At 29.8% G+C, this 17,478-nt stretch overlaps 1 protein-coding gene across 1 annotated transcript; it reads right to left on the bottom strand.

The window, feature by feature from the left end:
• Nucleotides 1–7,782: 7,782 nt before the first annotated feature.
• LOC134247952 (uncharacterized) lies at nucleotides 7,783–9,266 on the bottom strand. The gene is made up of 2 exons (XM_062730343.1): nucleotides 9,229–9,266; nucleotides 7,783–8,337 (listed from the first exon to the last, which is right to left on the bottom strand). Exons 1-2 carry the CDS (start codon nucleotides 9,241–9,243, stop codon nucleotides 7,792–7,794), a joined length of 561 nt encoding a protein of 186 aa, XP_062586327.1. The 5' UTR covers nucleotides 9,244–9,266; the 3' UTR covers nucleotides 7,783–7,791.
• Nucleotides 9,267–17,478: the final 8,212 nt, after the last annotated feature.

The following is a 17,478-nucleotide window of genomic DNA, read 5'->3' as shown; positions in this document are numbered from 1 at the left end:
GGGTTATAAGACTTGAAACTAAAGCCTCTTCGAAACATGAACAACAGTTAAAAGATCTAATTTGATAGTGAAAATAAAGGATTCAAATGAAATATTGACTCAATGAAGGACAGTTACCACAAAGATAATGCAGTTTTCTTTGTAGGACGTATGTCTGAAAACAATGTTTGCGTTTCATTTTCATGGTCAATTTTATTTGATTGAATGTTGTCCCTTTTCAAATTGATTGTTCATAAATAATTTAATGCTTTGAATGAAGAGAATGTTATGTACAAGAACTATTTCTTTAGGTTTGTAACATGCATAAGGGTATGACGACATGTAATTAAGTTCAGTCATTTGTTTAGAGAAATAAATTATTTGTAAAACTTTTTTGACAATTTATTAGAATCTTACAGGCATAATTTATATATTGATGCAAAAAAAGACGTGTTCGTCCAATTAAATCCAGTCAATTTTTTAAAATATAAAAAACCTCTTTTCTGAAGGATCATAAAAACTTACTATTTTCAATATTTTTTTATCGGATTTAAATGTTAGTCAAAATTTAGTCAAAAGGTTTCATCGATAGAAAAAGACCATTACTTCTTACGTTACAGGCATAAGTGGTTTCGGTACAAAGGAAATATTATATATTTTCCTTGACGTTCATTGCATTCAAACACCTCTTTTTAAAAGCTTTCTCTAAAGGTTATTGAAATCACTTCGGTATCCGTTTCTCCTAGAGCTCTGAAATAGTCAAAGCACATATGTAATATTTTTATATCACCTTACACGACTCGTGCATTTCATGACGTCATTCGAAGTTAACAATATTTCAACAATACTTTAAAAACAAACGACGCACAGGATTCTATGTGTGTTAAATGTAACATGTTCTTGAATTTCTGTTTTTCTTTTTTATTTCAGATTTTGTTCGTGCGGAAAGAGACCATTTCGGACTTTAAAAAATCGTTGTTATATTTCTCTATTTTTGGTATTAATCTAGAAAAATCACATTTTATAGCAACATTAAATATGTCATGTAAAGTTTGGTAGATATAAGTTGAAGGTTTAAACTGTAACAAAAAACAATAAACTTCGACTATTTGGAAGAAACCTCGTTCTTCTTTATCGATTTCTTGTAATGCACCATTGAATCACCATGATAGAATCAGAGGCATACCCTCTGATGATCTCGGCATGCGCCCTCTGGGCTTGGGTCTATGTCAGTTGCTCTCAGACTATATCAGTCGTCTCGATGATAGCAGGACCGAGATTAAAACTGCCGTAAGTGTAATATTCTATATTTAATAATAATAAAGCCTTTATTCATCCAGGTTGTTAAGCAAAAATGCTATTTTTCAAAATGGTCCTGCAATATAACATACGTACATACAAACAGGTATTATCAAAGTACAGTATAAAAGAAAAAAAATACATAGAAGATTTGAAAAAACAACCCTAGCCCCGGGGGTCATGATTTGAACAAACTTGAATTTACACTACCTGAGGATGATTCCACATGAGTTTCATCTTTCCTGGCCTAGTGGTTCTTGAGAAGAAGATTTTTTTAAATTTCATTAATTTTTCTCCAATTCATAATTATCTCCCCTTGGAAAAGGGCACGGCCCTTCATTTGAACAAATTTGAATTTCCTTTACCCAAGGGATACTTTGTAGCAAGTTTGGTTGAAATTGGCCGAGTGGTTCTTGAGAAGAAGATGAAAATGTTACAACAACGACAACAACGACAACGACGACTACGACGACAAACAACGGACAAATTATGATTAGAAAAGCTCACTTGAGTCTTTGGCTCATGTGAGCTAAAAAATTGAAATATAAAATGAAATAAAAATAAGCAAAATTAAGATGTATGGTTGTATTCTCTAATAGAGTTTCACTTCAATCATACAACACTTGTTGAATTTCTTATGTTTCACACAATGTAGACCATTCATTGCAACCTGAAACAATGATAGACCTCTTATTACACTCAGGTTTTGCCCTGAGTTCTATAATACAATAAATTTGATCAGGATATTCTTGTTTGTCTATGGATAACATCTGATACATGATTTAAAACATTCAAATAATCAGGCATCAATCCACGTACTACTGTATACACTAAAATGACTATTCTAAAAATAAAGTAATCTGATAGAGGCATCCAAATAAGTTTAGGAAACATTACTAAAGATGGCCTTTGAAAATTTCTGCTGTTCAAAATGACCCTAACAACACCCTGTACGTTTTTGTTTTATTATACTTTCATGTTAAATACTAAAATCTGATTGGTTTAGACGCAGTTAACAATCTGTTCTATTACCCTCAGCCTTAGCAACACAGGTGACAACGGGTTACGCAACGGTAATGCCACATGCGTGGAAATTATGCGCGTACGGTTCACCGTAGAATTCTCAAAACGTCAGTTGCGCGTTTGAAAGAACCGGAATAAACTTGACGTCAATAAAAGCTTGCGGCCGATGCAGCTTACTTGAAAACAACAAACGACAGACGAAACATCCTTGCAAGTGCAGAAATAACGAAACTTTAGATGATAAAGGACTCGTAGAGTATCAAAAAACAATAAAGAGGTTAGTAAATCTTTTTCGAAGTAGCGGGGAGTTTGAAAGCTTTCTAAACGTGAACGAAAAGGCGATTTTGTATTGCTGACATAGTAAATCAAGAAGACATTCAGTATAATAAAATAAATGGTCAACAGTTGAAATTGACACCCCTCGGAAAACCATTGTCAACCTCCGCTGACGCGTCGGTTGACAATGGTTTTCCTTGGGGTGTCAATTTCAACTGTTACCCTCCAAAACAGGCACCATTTATATAATATCGATAGCTTTTTCACATTTTTAGCAGTTCTTGGATTACTCCATATAGTACAACAGCATGTAAAAAGAGGCAAATCATGATATTATAAATCTTCAACAATGCATCATTTGACATAAAATATATCCAATTCTTCTCAAAATACCAATTTTCTTAGAGATCTTGCATACAAGTGCTTCAATGTGACTTTTCCAGGACAAAGCTATTAAGTTTTATCAATAATTATAATACAGAGTAATTTTGACTCCTGTACGCATTCTGTGACATGGTTATTTACACCTTAATTTAGTTTTTAACATTTTGATAATTTTTGTGATGTTTCAAAAAGCACACACTGAGTTTTAGACAAATTTATACTGAATTTATTTTGCTCAATCCAATATACATGTATACTACGTTGCAGTATGTTTTCTAATGAATTTACCAGCTTTGACTTTAATGGCTTTCAGTTACATCTTGTGAGGTATCATCTGCATACATATTTACATAACAGTGTTTCAGTGCTTATTGATAGTCATTTATAAATAGGATAATAACAGTGGGCCTAAAATAGAACCTTGAGGAATCCCATTAGTAACATCCTTTTCATCGGATAGATCTCCTTACCAAATAACTCTCTGTACACGATTTACTAGGTACGATTTAAACCATTCAAAAGTATCGTCACATATACCAAATGATTTAAGTTTGTGCTTTAAAACCTTGTGATTGAAGTATCAAATGCTTTCCTTAAATCAATGAAAAGTACACAATGTATATGTTGGTAAACTTTTCCCGAGTACCATGAGATTTGGTGCCGAGCGAAGCGAGGGACCAAATCGAATGCCGAGGGGCAAGTTTAACAGCATACTTAGTCCATGCTTCACACGAAAAATTAAGCCCTTTGTGTCTCTGTCTATTTAATTACAAATCTTTGTGTGTTTCTTATTATTTAATCAAGATAACGATAGTTTGACCCTGACTGTTGCCATTTTGTACAGGCCCAGATGTGTTTATTATACCCTCAGGGTAATATCTACCTTTCAGGTGGGGTCTACAGTGAGTAATTTTGAAACAGGTTCATTTCTATAGATTCAAAAATCTCTTTATGAAAATAGTCATGTAATTTTAATGGAGCATTTTAGTTTTGTGGACATTATTAAACATTTTTTGGTGGTAAAATTGAAAAATTTCTCCTGAAGAGCAAAGAATTCCACAGTAAACAAAAAGCAGGAAAACTAGCTAGAGGTACTGTGCGCAATGAGCTCACTAAATGATACCCCCCGCCTCCCATATGAATAAAATGGCAGTGTCCATGTTTTGCTCTGGAAAATCCAAAATATATGTCAGATCAAAAAGTAAAATAGGAGGTGCACAATGGCAATATGTAATAAAGATTCTGTGAAAGTTTCATTAAATTTCATTCAGTGATATGAGAGGAGTTGCGGATAAGATATGGGTACCCCAGAGCGTAACAGACGGACGGAAGGACAGACGTACAGACGGACGGAATTAACGATTACTATATACCCTCCCGCTTTTCAAGCGGGGGGTATTAAGAAAGGTTTACAGTTGGATGTACCTGTATACTACTTGAGCAACATAGGCCGGTTCCTGCATATTTGAACTTCTTAAAAAATCATATTTTGACTTTTTGCTGTGTCCCAATCAGTCCATATCTTTTAATTGGAATCGAAGAGTAAATTAGATAGTAAGTAAAATTTTACTGTTCTCACTTCTCAATAATTCTGATTAAAGTACCAGTATAAATGGTAAATTATTAATATTCAAACAATTACTAGACATTTCTTAAATTTTTCTTTAACTTTTGTTATAATTTAATTTTTTTTTCATGTATTAATTTGGCTAAAGTTGAAAAAATCAGGAAGAAAGACAGGAGAAGAGAAAGAGATCTTTATTTCTTTACTAATTCATGTAATTATGTAGATTTTTTAGACTATGTAGCACATTAGATCTATTATTCATTGTCTGATGACTTGCCCGTGTCCATGATTGCATGCAATTACCTTTCATTATTAATGATTTGCTGAATAATAATACACACAATGGCACTGTCACTAAACCATGAAGCTTGGGCTTGGGGTGTACCAAGTGATTTGGTAGCAGCAAAAACCCTTTGTTCGAGGTGTGAAGTATATATGTGTGAAATGGGGGTAGACTATAAGTTAACATTAATGAAAAGTCTGCTGTTACAAACATTAACCTCATAGATGATTTGGAAAGCTTGAATTTGTAATCTTCATTGGGCAGTCTACTAAAACATCTTGTGCTATTTTGAATTTTAAATAGGCCATCGGAATCCTGGCAAGTGAATAAAATTCTCCTCCCATTCTTGGAAGAATAAAACCGTTGAAATAACTTGTTTTACAGCAAAATAAATTAGGTGAGATGTTAACAAAATCGATGGCCATCTTGAAAAAAAATTGAATTCGCAAAACTGTCACAGTAAATGCTTTATTTAAGATGGAGGTGGGCTTTTTTTCAAAGCGACATGTTTATTTTCATATCAAACAAACACACATGTATATACCGTATTCATTTGATATTGCCTTATATCTAAATGAATACTGAATGTGTACTGTAACAGACTTTTAAGCTAGAACACTGTTTGAAATAATCTCTATAAACTAGTACTAATTTCGTGCATTTGCAAAACCATTCAGTAAAAAGATTATATTCTGGTCGTTTTGGGGAAATACATGTAGTTACTCAATAGCTAGGAAATTCATGTATTAGTGAACATTTTAGCCAATTTTACACGTTTTTACACGTTTTACACGTTTTATTGAATTAATTAAACTTGACTACTTAACATTTTTAAAAGACTTAGTATGTATACAGGTCTAGTACTAAGCATGTCATAAGCAGCTTCATAAAATTGTTTCCTCAAAGCTGATATGATACATTTATTTTCAATTTTCAGTGAATTGTACTTGTATTTTATTGAAATATGAGCGGAGGAATGCCTAAAGGCATTACAATTACAATTATAGCAGTTACCAGAAAAAAGTCCAATGTTTCGTTAACGAACTTATATTCTGATATTTCAAGTCTTATACTTTTTTGTTCATTATATTTTTAGTTTCTACACATTACTTTATCAAATATCAAAACAAAAATTGGGAATCAATGTGCTTATTTTGACACTACAGTATATTTGCACTGAAATATGTGTCCTTTTCATGGTATCAAATAAACTATTAATCTATCTTTTAAGAAAAAGCTCTTTAAATTTTTGACTCAAAAAAGTTTCAAATTACTTTGCACTTATCAATTTACTTGACCTTTCTGTACTCATAAAATGTGATTTTTCTTGCATTGAAAATTGAACAAGCAAGAAAATTCAATTTTCTCTCCTTGTGTAGGCCAGAGAAAAAAATGTTTCAAAGGAACGTGCGTTTGCCTTTTAGTAACTTTCTTCAAATAGTGTAACTTATATGTTACCAGTACATAAACCAGTTATTAGTGTTACATAAACCAGTTATTTATACATAAACCAGTTATTAGTTCCTTACATTAACCAGTTATTAGTTCGTTAAAAAAATCCAATGATAGTAAGATTGCATTATAATCTGGCAATCAATTACAAAAACAATTCGTAACCCCTCTAAGTATTCAATATAATGAATAATTTACAATTTAACATCAATGTAATATAGAACTTGTATTAAACGTAATGTTTTTTTAAAGTTCGGATTTACATCAAGCTCTCGGTTCTCCGATCATCAGGTTCTGAAAATCAAACATTGACTAATTGAAAGTAATTTAAAAAATTCTCTGAATGCTCAAAGTAATGTGTTTTTATCCTAACGTAAAAAAAGGTTTATGAACTATGAGCATTACTATTTATTACAATAAAAGAAATTATTCAGAATTACCACTATGTCCCAATATATTTCTTTTATTTTTCTCTAAAGCACATTATATTTAACTGAAACTTAAAAATGCAAAAATAAGGAACTTTATTTTATCAAAATTCTTATTTTTATTTTAGAGTTCTAGATGTACACTTAGTTTACATCAAAACAAAAATTGAGACTTCTACATGTATATGGTACGAATATGATATATATTTTTTCTACACAAATTTGAACTACAAATATGTTTTTTAAAGATCGATTGCTGACATCCTATTTCATCGTAAAAAAACATTTAAACATTTTAAACATTTTTAGAAATTAAACATTTCAAAATATTTTAAGTAACTACTTTATTTTTTTCAATTTCAATTCATATACAGATTTGCAGATAGTCTAAATAAATGGGGATTTCTTTCAAACTTACCATGCTTAGTAGCAGTTTTTTTCCTTTAATCTATTCACCTTCGAAATCCAAAAAAATTCTTTGTAATACGATACATCCATGCATTATAAAGATTACATTACAAAATAAATCCTTTGTAATACGATACATTCATGCATTGTTAGCATTGAATTACTAAGGAAAAAATATTTTTTGGGGAAAACATAATTTTTTGATCTTTTTAATCAGCATTCCTATAAACAAACGGGATCATCGAATGATAAATCCAATGAAAAGTAAATGCTGTAATTTTAAAATTCACTAGCCATTACATGTAATGGTTTACAAAAATAAACAAAAGAAAAAAGAATTATATTTTCAAAGATTTAAAAGTTGTTTAATTATATTTAAAAGTGCCTAAAATATACCACCAAATAATATGTGCTAAAACCTTTATACATATCTTGATATTACTGCTTTATATTCTCATTTTACATATATTATTACATTAGAACCTGTGTTTTCACTCTTTTGTCATGGCCTGTCTAGGTATTACGTACAAAAAGAAATCAGGTCTGTGATATAAAAATTTAAGGAAATAGTATCAATATTTCATAGTGTAAAGTTACTCAATAAAGATAATACATACAGGAAACTTTAATACATGGATAAGAACTTTTACAGAGAAAAATATTGCACTGAAGTAAAGATAAAATAAGTAAATTTAAATCGGCATGGTTGGCAAGATCGGTCGAAGGACATTAGGACTTCTAATGCAGGTACAACCGGCTACGACCTTCTCAAGTTTGTTTTCATATGTATATCTTCTACTAACCGTGTCGCATCCTGTACGTCTCAACACGTGAACATAATAATAGATAGGCTGGCAGCGAGTACATCCGGGCCCGTTGTTTACGTCACAACAAGTGCTTTCACTTCTTCTACAACAAGAGTGGCTACACTGGGCCTCAATGATGGTTTTTGGTTTTCTGTTAGGATCAATATTCTTAACAAAATGCCATTGACATGTGGCTTGGACAGAACAAGACTGTAATCCAGAATTTCTATGGTTGGAAATATTTTGTCGGGTGATGTCGATAAAAGTATCTTCGACGCTGTTTAATCCTCTCAAAATCATCCCTTCTTCTCCAGGCAAAATGGCCACCGATTGAGTTAGTAGATCATTGCTCAACGTGGGCAGTGTGGATGGTTCTCTGCATTGTGTTGGATGACTTCGTATATAAGATACGATGATGAACAGTGTTACAATCTGAAAGATTTGAAAGAAGACTACATGTAATAGTGAAAGGTATAAAAAAAATGATAAAACGTTTCTTTTATTCTTTTATTCATATTACCGGTACTGTGTAAGGACTTTCAAGTTTTTTTTTCAAATGTTTCGAAAAAAAACCCCTCTTTTTTGAACATTGCTGTCATTTTGTAGAAAAACTTTGCTATTGAAATGGGTACGATTTTTTCGAGTCATCGTTTGCAAAATTTTTAAATCGACCAAATGTTTTCGAAGCATAAATTAAATTCAATATAAAAGTATTTTCAGTAAAAGTTTTTTTTATTTGATATTCAGGAATGATAATGAAGAACAATTTAAATTTAAAACTTTAAAGATAAAATATAAATCATAACATCGATCGTATCATATTTATAAGTGTTGTCATATTATTTGCAGCATTATTACACACAGTCAGAATAATTACATAACATCTTAAACTCAAGATCTAGTAAATGACTTTAGCTTAACCTTTTGGTGCTTAATCCTTTATGTCATAATCACTTTCAACTTTCTTTTTCCCGTACTTTAGGACTCTAATACAAATACATTTTCTTTATCTGATATGGAAGAAAGTCCCATATTCATGACTGGATTTCTTAATTTTTCATTGAAAATGACAGTTTAAAAAATGATTTTTGATCTTGTTTACCTACACATTATGCCCCAAAGCACCTTATTTTGACCAAACTTAACTTATAAAGAATCTTTAAAGGAATTTATTTCTCAAATTAGGAAAACTGAAGGCACCTTTCATATACTAGATCTTGACCTAAAAGAAGGAGCATGCATAAGAAAAATGATTTAGCCTAGCGGAAACTTATGACAGAAATAAACGCGCTTCCATTTTTGAAAGCAATGTGTATATTCTACCTGAAGAGAGTACATTGTTGCCTCTGTAAGTGTTGGTGATCTGGGATCTACCAAAGATAGTTTTGGAGTCTTATATATGCTTATTTTTAAAGGGAAAGTGACAAAGCTAATATTCACCACGAAGGGGAAGTGTGATCTCAGAGACGGATTTAATTTCAAATAACGGTACGGGTGATATCAAAAACTTTCCGGTTTAAAGAAAGTGTTTTAGCTACCAGTTAGCTGTCTCGAAGGAAATTCAATTTTAATTATAAACTGCATGTTACGTGATATGTGTTCCAAAACGTTCTTTATTTTTGAATTTGGTGTCACAGTCAATCAAAAATCAGGAGTTTTTTCCTGTGGTTTTACCTTTTATTTCTGTTTTATAAATTGCAACATTTTTTCCACTGAGGACTTAGATCTTTATCCACTTATTTTTTTCCCTCAAAAAATGTAAACTGAATCAATGTTTGGATAATTACATTTTAGTCACTTTCTTAACTGATTAGTAAATCACAGCAGTCGTGGAGATGCTTAATTTTCAAAAGAATATTACATGTATACTGGATATATCATGAAAACAAATAAAATATGAATGATTCCTTAGGAGAAAAAATAATTATCCGTTTTTTATTCCTTTACTTTTTAGTGATTAAACTTATTATTAATCAATAAAAAAAACATATGTTTAATAGAAGAGAAAATGAGAATTCTTTGTTAGAAAAATTAATCACGCTTTGAATTTTGTTTGTAACACCTATCAGCCGAACAAGGAATTTTATGTGCTTGTAAACATTCTTGATCAAAGATAATAAAATATATCTGATTGAGCAAAATGAGATATGGATTTTCATTTGAACATGAAACAGCGTAAGCATATGAAATATTAAGAAATAAAATTCTCTTGACTAATTGTAAATGAAAGTGTTTTTAAGTGATTAAGAGATAAGACAATATTATACAAGGATATCTGCAATTTTTATTAAAACCTTATCACAGCAACCCAACTATTACGACATAAATGTATGAAAGTACTGAAAAACAGAAAATGTCACAGTAACTATTATATGTAAACCAAAAAGGAATTATTTCTCTTTGTTTTGAGAAATATTTGTTGCTATATTTTTACTTCCTGCCTGGTATAAAATCTGGGTTTTACTTTTCGGTGAGCCTTAAAAATAAGGAGTATTTTGTTTACGTTTTCCATAAAGAACTTTTAATTTCTAAACATTTATGAATGTGATATATTCTGAATTGTGTATATCTTATCTTTATCCATTATAAGAATGATTTTTAAATAATTTTTTTTTACGAAATCAATTCTTTGAATACATAGATAAAAATATCAACAGGCTATTTTAAAGTCACAATTTTGCAAGTGGTTTGGTCCATACAATAAATATGTCGGTAAAAACAATTCATAAATGTATTGTCAGAAATGTTTCGTACAAATTCTTAGATCATTAGTTACACTGAGTTGTCTACACATTTTCCCATCATTTCTTTGTTACAGTGTATGATAAGGAGTACACTGCGGACGTGACCGGTCGACAGGGGATGGTCACTATTCCATGACAATAGGTTCCATCTATGCTCTAAAAGGAAATTTGTTTTCTTATATATATTTACAAAAAAATATTAAAGAAAAAAAATTTGAACCAATTTTGATATGTTAAATTAGGAAATGTTATGTTAAAATTTTTCACAAATACATTATAATTTTTTCCCCTAAAAATTAATTTATTTTGTAGATGAAGTAGAAAGAAATTATCAGTTTAATTTCATTATGTACATTTATCATAAATAATTTAAATCACTCTGTTTACAATTAACAAGCATAACAACGCATCCTGTATTTTACAACTATTCTTTTAAATCAATGCTATAAATATACTTCCGGTCACGTCCTCCAGTATAAAAAAGTTTTGAAATCTTACAATGGATCTTTGGCTTCAATTTAAAAAAAAACACATTTGAAAGATAAAGTAAATTAGATATTTTGTTTAAAAATCCATTTGCTTTGCCTAATTACACGTATCGCAAACGAAAGAGGTTTTTATTGGTTTTTAATCCGTGAATCAGTGAAAAGGATTTCCTGGTCAAAACATTGAACAACCAAATGGTTATTTTTTTTCTAGTCTTAAACCTAAAATCATCAAACGAAAGTTTTTTAATTCTTATAAAAGTTCTATGAGATTATAATGATATGGAGCCATTTATATGGTTCTGATTTATGTTAAACATTGATATTATTTAAAAAACAATGAGGAATGTGTATGTGTCATATTCGACACATTGAATTTATGTATATTCAAATCGTTTCTAAAAATATTTATCCCTCCCCCAATGAATACGTTCTTCTATATTAAAGTTGTAAAGGTTATCTGTAGAAAATGATTCTGAAGTATAAGCATTTCCTCAGCGGTACACAAGTTATTAATGGCAATTAAGTCGGTTACATATTTTTTTGCTTAAATTGATTTTTGTCTTGTGCTTCTATTTTGAATAAGTTAATCCAAAAATTAGACATTTCTATGAAGACAGGTCTTTGATTTAATGGGAAAAGGTTGTAGAATTTTGCCAAAGATTATAACAATTGTTGTTTAAATGCACATAATTTTCCTCAGGATAGTATATATAAAGCGGAATCTTCTGAAATTTTAAATGAAATTTAAAGTATTAAATTTTTTTTAACTTTAAACAAACAGAACCTCACTTTACTCACAGTTTCAAACATTTCAAACAGCTTCACATTAATTAGCTCATAAATCGACGAATCATTTACTAACATGCATTTATTGCTTTTCTATAGAAAAACAATCCTATTTTCAAATACTCACATACAAAGAATTTGGAACATTAAGGATAAAATACTTATGCATACCCATGTGTCTTCTAGAAAGCAGTGATGGAGTATTTAATGAAATATTTTCAATATTTTTATTTTGCATTTGTTCGCACATGAGATTTCACTTCCCAAGAAATACAATATTCCATGGTTTAGAAATATGCGAGATAACAACGAGGGACGATAAATGTGAATATTTTGAAATAACAAAAATTATTTTTGTTCTCAGTAAAATATATAAAATAGCTTATATGAGGAGAGGGAACCAAAATGTAAATCATAGAATACAACATGTACTAAAAATGAGTTTATTACTAGTACGTACTGTACATTTTTTTAAATAAAAAATGTCAACTTCATTAATAGAAAACCAATGATCTACAAGTTTACAAAAAGAACTTGTAGCTACCTCACCTTGATATCGGCTTAATGCATTTTAAAGATTTTTTTTAAAGAAATTAATTGTCTTCTAAGGAAATATGTCTTTAAAATTCCAAAATTTTCAAACATTTTTTTCGCCCTTTTCATCCTATATAAACAGTCTCAAATGAATAGGTTGGGGTATGAATTAATACTTGCAATATACTCTGGTAATCTACAAAATTTGTAAATGACGATTATTCCAACGCATAATTGATTCGTTTTATATTCCTGTTTTGTAATATATTGCACAATACATTACAGATATAAAAATATAAGACAGAAGAAAATTATCAACGATATTCACGCCACAATGACAAACGCACTTTGCCTCCCACAATGTGGATGGTACTCTATTATGATTAACATTTCTTGTAAAAATCCAAGGGCAGTTGGCGGCTTCATTGGTTGGTATGTAGTTTCTAGTCTGAAGATTTAAAATCTTCACATTTCGTCTTATTGAGATTTCCGAACTGAGCTGTGTGTTGACTCTCCCTGAATACGTCCTAAATCGTCTTTCGTGAAAAAGCTGATTGCTACATTCGACATTGAACCTTGCACCAGTTTGAAAGATGAATAATAATTGTACCTGCAAAAATAACTTTCTGTTTAAAATTTGACCATTTAAATTCATATAGAAAATGCCAATTTTAATATAGCGGTCAAATATATATAGAAATTGATTTTTTCCCCAAAATGATTGCATTGTTTAAATACATATTAAAAGGTAATGACTAAATACCAAAATAATCAATTTTAACATTTGTTGTCCTTCTTGCCCCATGCTCTTGATCTTTTTTGTATGTAGATACACTTCTTATTTTTTCAATATTAATTATTCTTGTTATGAATCCTTTTATAATAACCTAGTTTCCGGTCGCAATTATGGATAAATATAAACCAATTAAATACCAATTAAAGAGAGAATATATCTAATAATATAAAACAATTTGGGATAAAATCATCAAAGCTAAACACTTCCGTAACAAAAAAAAAGAAGGAATAAACCACGAGTCTATCTTCATGGAGGAAGCAGGTAAATATTTAGCAGGTTATTAACGTCATCCCAGTATTTGTTTTATAAAATTTTATAATTACATATACGTTCTTTGTAAAAGAATCATTCTTAAAAAAGACAATATTGATTGCATTCATTTATATCTTTGCGTGAAATGAAAGGTATACATATATCTCCATTTTTGTCAACTTATTCAGCATAAACTTAGCCGAAATGAACATTGCTGATAAGGATATGTATATACCGGCATGCATCTGTAATGAAGACAATCAACGATATTCACGCCGCAATGACAGACGCACTTCGCCTCCCACAACGTGGATGGTATCCTATTATGATCAATATTCCTTGTAAAAATCCAAGGGCAGTTGGCGGCTTCATTGGTTGGTATGTAGTTTCTAGCATCTGAACTCATTCTAAAATCTTCACATTTCGTCTTATTCGAGATATTTCAGAACTGAGCTGTGTGTTGACTCTCCCTGATTACGTCCTGTTCGTCTTTCGTGAACGAAAGCTGAAGCTGACTGCTACATTCGACATTGAAACTTGCACCAGTTTGAAAAATGAATAATAATTGTACCTGCAAAAATAACTTTCTGTTTAAAATTTGACCATTTAAATTCATATAGAAAATGCCAATTTTGATATAGCTGGCAAATATAGAAATTGATTTTTTCCCCCCAAAATGATCGCATTTTTGAAATACATATTAAAAGGTAATGATTAAATACCAAAATAATCAATTTTAACATTTGTTGTCCTTCTTGCCCCATGCTCTTGATCTTATTTGTATGTATATAGATTCACTTCTCAGTTTTTCAATATTAATTATTCTTGTTATGAATCCTTTTATAAGAACCTAGTTTCCGGTCGCAATTATGGATAAATATAAACCGTCTTAATTAAATACCAATTAAAAAGTCCGTCTATATATCTAATAATATAAAACAACAAAAAGAATTGGGATGAAATCATAAGAAGCTAAACACTTCCGTAACGAAAAAAAAATTAAACCACGAGTCTAGAACAAACTCTTCATGGAGGAAGCAGGTAGATTATAAAGGTTAGCAGGTTAAATTAACGTAATCTCAAATTTGTTTGATAAAATTTTATAATTACATAATATAGTCTAGAACATAGATAATAATGAATGCAATCAATATTGTCTTTTTTAAGAATGATTCTGTTACAAAGAACGTATATTATTATCTTTGCGTTAAATGAAAGGTATACAAATATCTTCATTTTTGTCAACTAATTCAGCATAAACTTAGCCGAAATGAACATTGCTGTTAAGAAAGGGATTGGAAAAAAAATAATATTGATTAATGTGTACGTAAACAACGTAGATTTTTGCAATAAATTAATATATAATATCTCTTAAGGAAATTTATTAATTAGCAAACATTTATATTAAATTTACTTTGTTTGACCCAAATAAAAAGCATAAAAAAAATACAAGTGATAAATACACATACACAAAACTAAATCACCAAAGTCTGCCTGGCGTATAAATACGGGTACTACGCCAATACCTTATAAACAAAACAAAAAAATATGTCTGTCATACTTTCAATTTGCATTTCTTTGTTACAGAAATATAGTTTATCATTTTAGATTGAAAAATAAATAAAACTTAGATTATTGTTATCTGTTTTATTGTGGACTATTTTCGTTTCATGACGCGCTAACGGGTGTTTCTCATTTTGTTTGCACACACCACTTCAGTTATAAGACTGCATCTTTCAAAAAATGGTAATCGAATGCTTAAATATATGTACCACAATATTTATATCAAATAAATAAAGACTAGCATCGAAACACATTTGTTGAAAGTTTATTTTAATTATTCTAGCTAGCTGATATTAAAAGAAATGCTATTTAAATCCATTCGAATTGTTGATCCATAATTTTCAGGAAATACTCTCTTAGGGTCTCTAAGGGTACTAAGATACTTTGTTGTTGGTTGTGAAAAGCTGGCATTGAGTAATTGAAATTGCTTTTAAAAATGTCTCTTAATTCTCAAAAACCAAGGAAAGGCAAATAAATCGCCTAATGTGTATTTTAGCAAAAAAGCATAGGTACCCAGGCTGTCAAAGAAATTGCACATTTTTATACAATAAAACTATATCATAGATCCTGTCAATTTGTAATTGTATCACATTTCATTTTTACTCATGTTTCATGTATTTTTATTGATAGACGTTTTTTTTAACTGACTACCTTTGCAGATTTATTACTGAATTCAGTCATTTTTGTTTAATCAATGTATGACACTTATTTCATCATTTGATCAAATATGTTTGTGGCAAATTGAAGAAATGACCTTTGTCACAAAAATTAGTTGTTCTGTCATATAATTTAAAAGCAGACTCATTGGAGAACAAATCTAAAATAGTTGTTTCATGTTGAAAGGTATGTTATGGAAACAAAATGTGGAATGACATGTTATTTTGTGAAGGGAAAATTTGGGTGACATAAAGATATCTGTAAAAATGGAAATTATAAATAAGTACAATGTACATTGTATTTAATAAGATATGTTTTACTCGTAAAATTCGATAATATTTTTCTTTTTTTTTTAATTAAAAAAAAATCCAATTCCAAGTCATAAAAAAATTGCTTAGGTTAAATAACAATTAGATTTTATTCTCTGAACATATGTGTGTGTTAAGTTACATAATCAATAGTTTATATTTACAATTAATATTAACAAATTCCATATCACAACAATCAGCAATTTATATAAAAATACACTTCCGGTCACGTATTGTAGGATTTTTATTTACACTCAGGAACACACATTTTGTTCTTCGAAATGCAATGGGTTAATCAAATACCTCAATGAAATTCGTTACTGAAAGGAAATCAGATCGCTACGCCTAATAAGGCCAAACATGTCAAGGAAGTCCCACTACTTGTAAATCATTAACAAAAGGGGGATTTAAATGCATTTCATGACCTAAATAGTAAACAATCAGATGGGTACATTTTATCTTGTCATCAATTTAACACAAGTTTTAAAATCTGATTGACGTTCTGTAAGGAAACTGTATATAATTAGAAAGTTTATTTTGTATTCAGCAAATAAAACTCTTGAAAGTAAAATCTATGAATTTACACATATAAATAAAACTCTAAAAATATTTACAAAAGTGTTTATTGTTTTGTTTGCTATACATGTATTTAAATTTTAAGATTTGTATAAAAAATCTATTCCATTTCTTTTCCTCCAATGATGTTGGAGGAAGTATCTGTACACTAACATGCTAAATTATTTACTTCGTGCTGGTTTTTCAAAAGAAAAAATGTCTTCTTCTTTCAGCGATTTTATTTTTTATTTTGTTTACTTATAATGTGTATTTGTGTCAATTAAAAATACAAAAAAATCTTCTTTCCAATGTCGTATTCCTCCTTGTCTTCTTAGCAAATCTGATTTTTGAAGGAGCTCAAAATATTTTTTGGTTTTATTTTTTTTTATGAATTTATAATTCTGAATAAAGTTTACCCCTCCCCCAAAAGGATTATGTATTTTGGAAAGCTTTCCACAGATGTGTATGATTATATAAGATATAGTTAGGCTTAACGTCATTACATTATTCATTTCTTATTTTATTGGTCCAAAGATATGGACGCAAGGTACAGAATAAAAGCTAAAAATCCTATATAACGTTCGAAATTGGGAACAGAAATGATGTTCTCAACACATAAGATATGAAATGATGTGCCATAGGGGGTAGGTCTGAAATGCTATCCTTGCAAATATCTGGGGAAAAAATGAAAAAAAATCAATAGTATTACAATGCATACATAAGAAATTAAAAGAAAAATTCCAGTTAAAAATTATAGCGTGATTTTTTTCCTTTTTGATTGAAACATCTTTGTTAAATTTATGACTTGAATATAATTTTCATCAAAAAAGTATTGAATAAGCTTTAGAAAAAATTGGATGGTAATTTCTTAATCCTTCTAAATGACAAAA

Source organism: Saccostrea cucullata, unplaced genomic scaffold (assembly GCF_032062105.1).
Source record: "Saccostrea cucullata isolate Sc308-1 unplaced genomic scaffold, CSIRO_AGI_Scuc_v1 ctg448, whole genome shotgun sequence".
In the NCBI taxonomy this organism is placed as follows: Eukaryota; Metazoa; Mollusca; class Bivalvia; order Ostreida; family Ostreidae; genus Saccostrea; species Saccostrea cuccullata.
The sequence above is the reverse complement of the archived record's forward strand: the minus strand, read 5'-3'. Positions and strand labels throughout refer to the sequence as shown.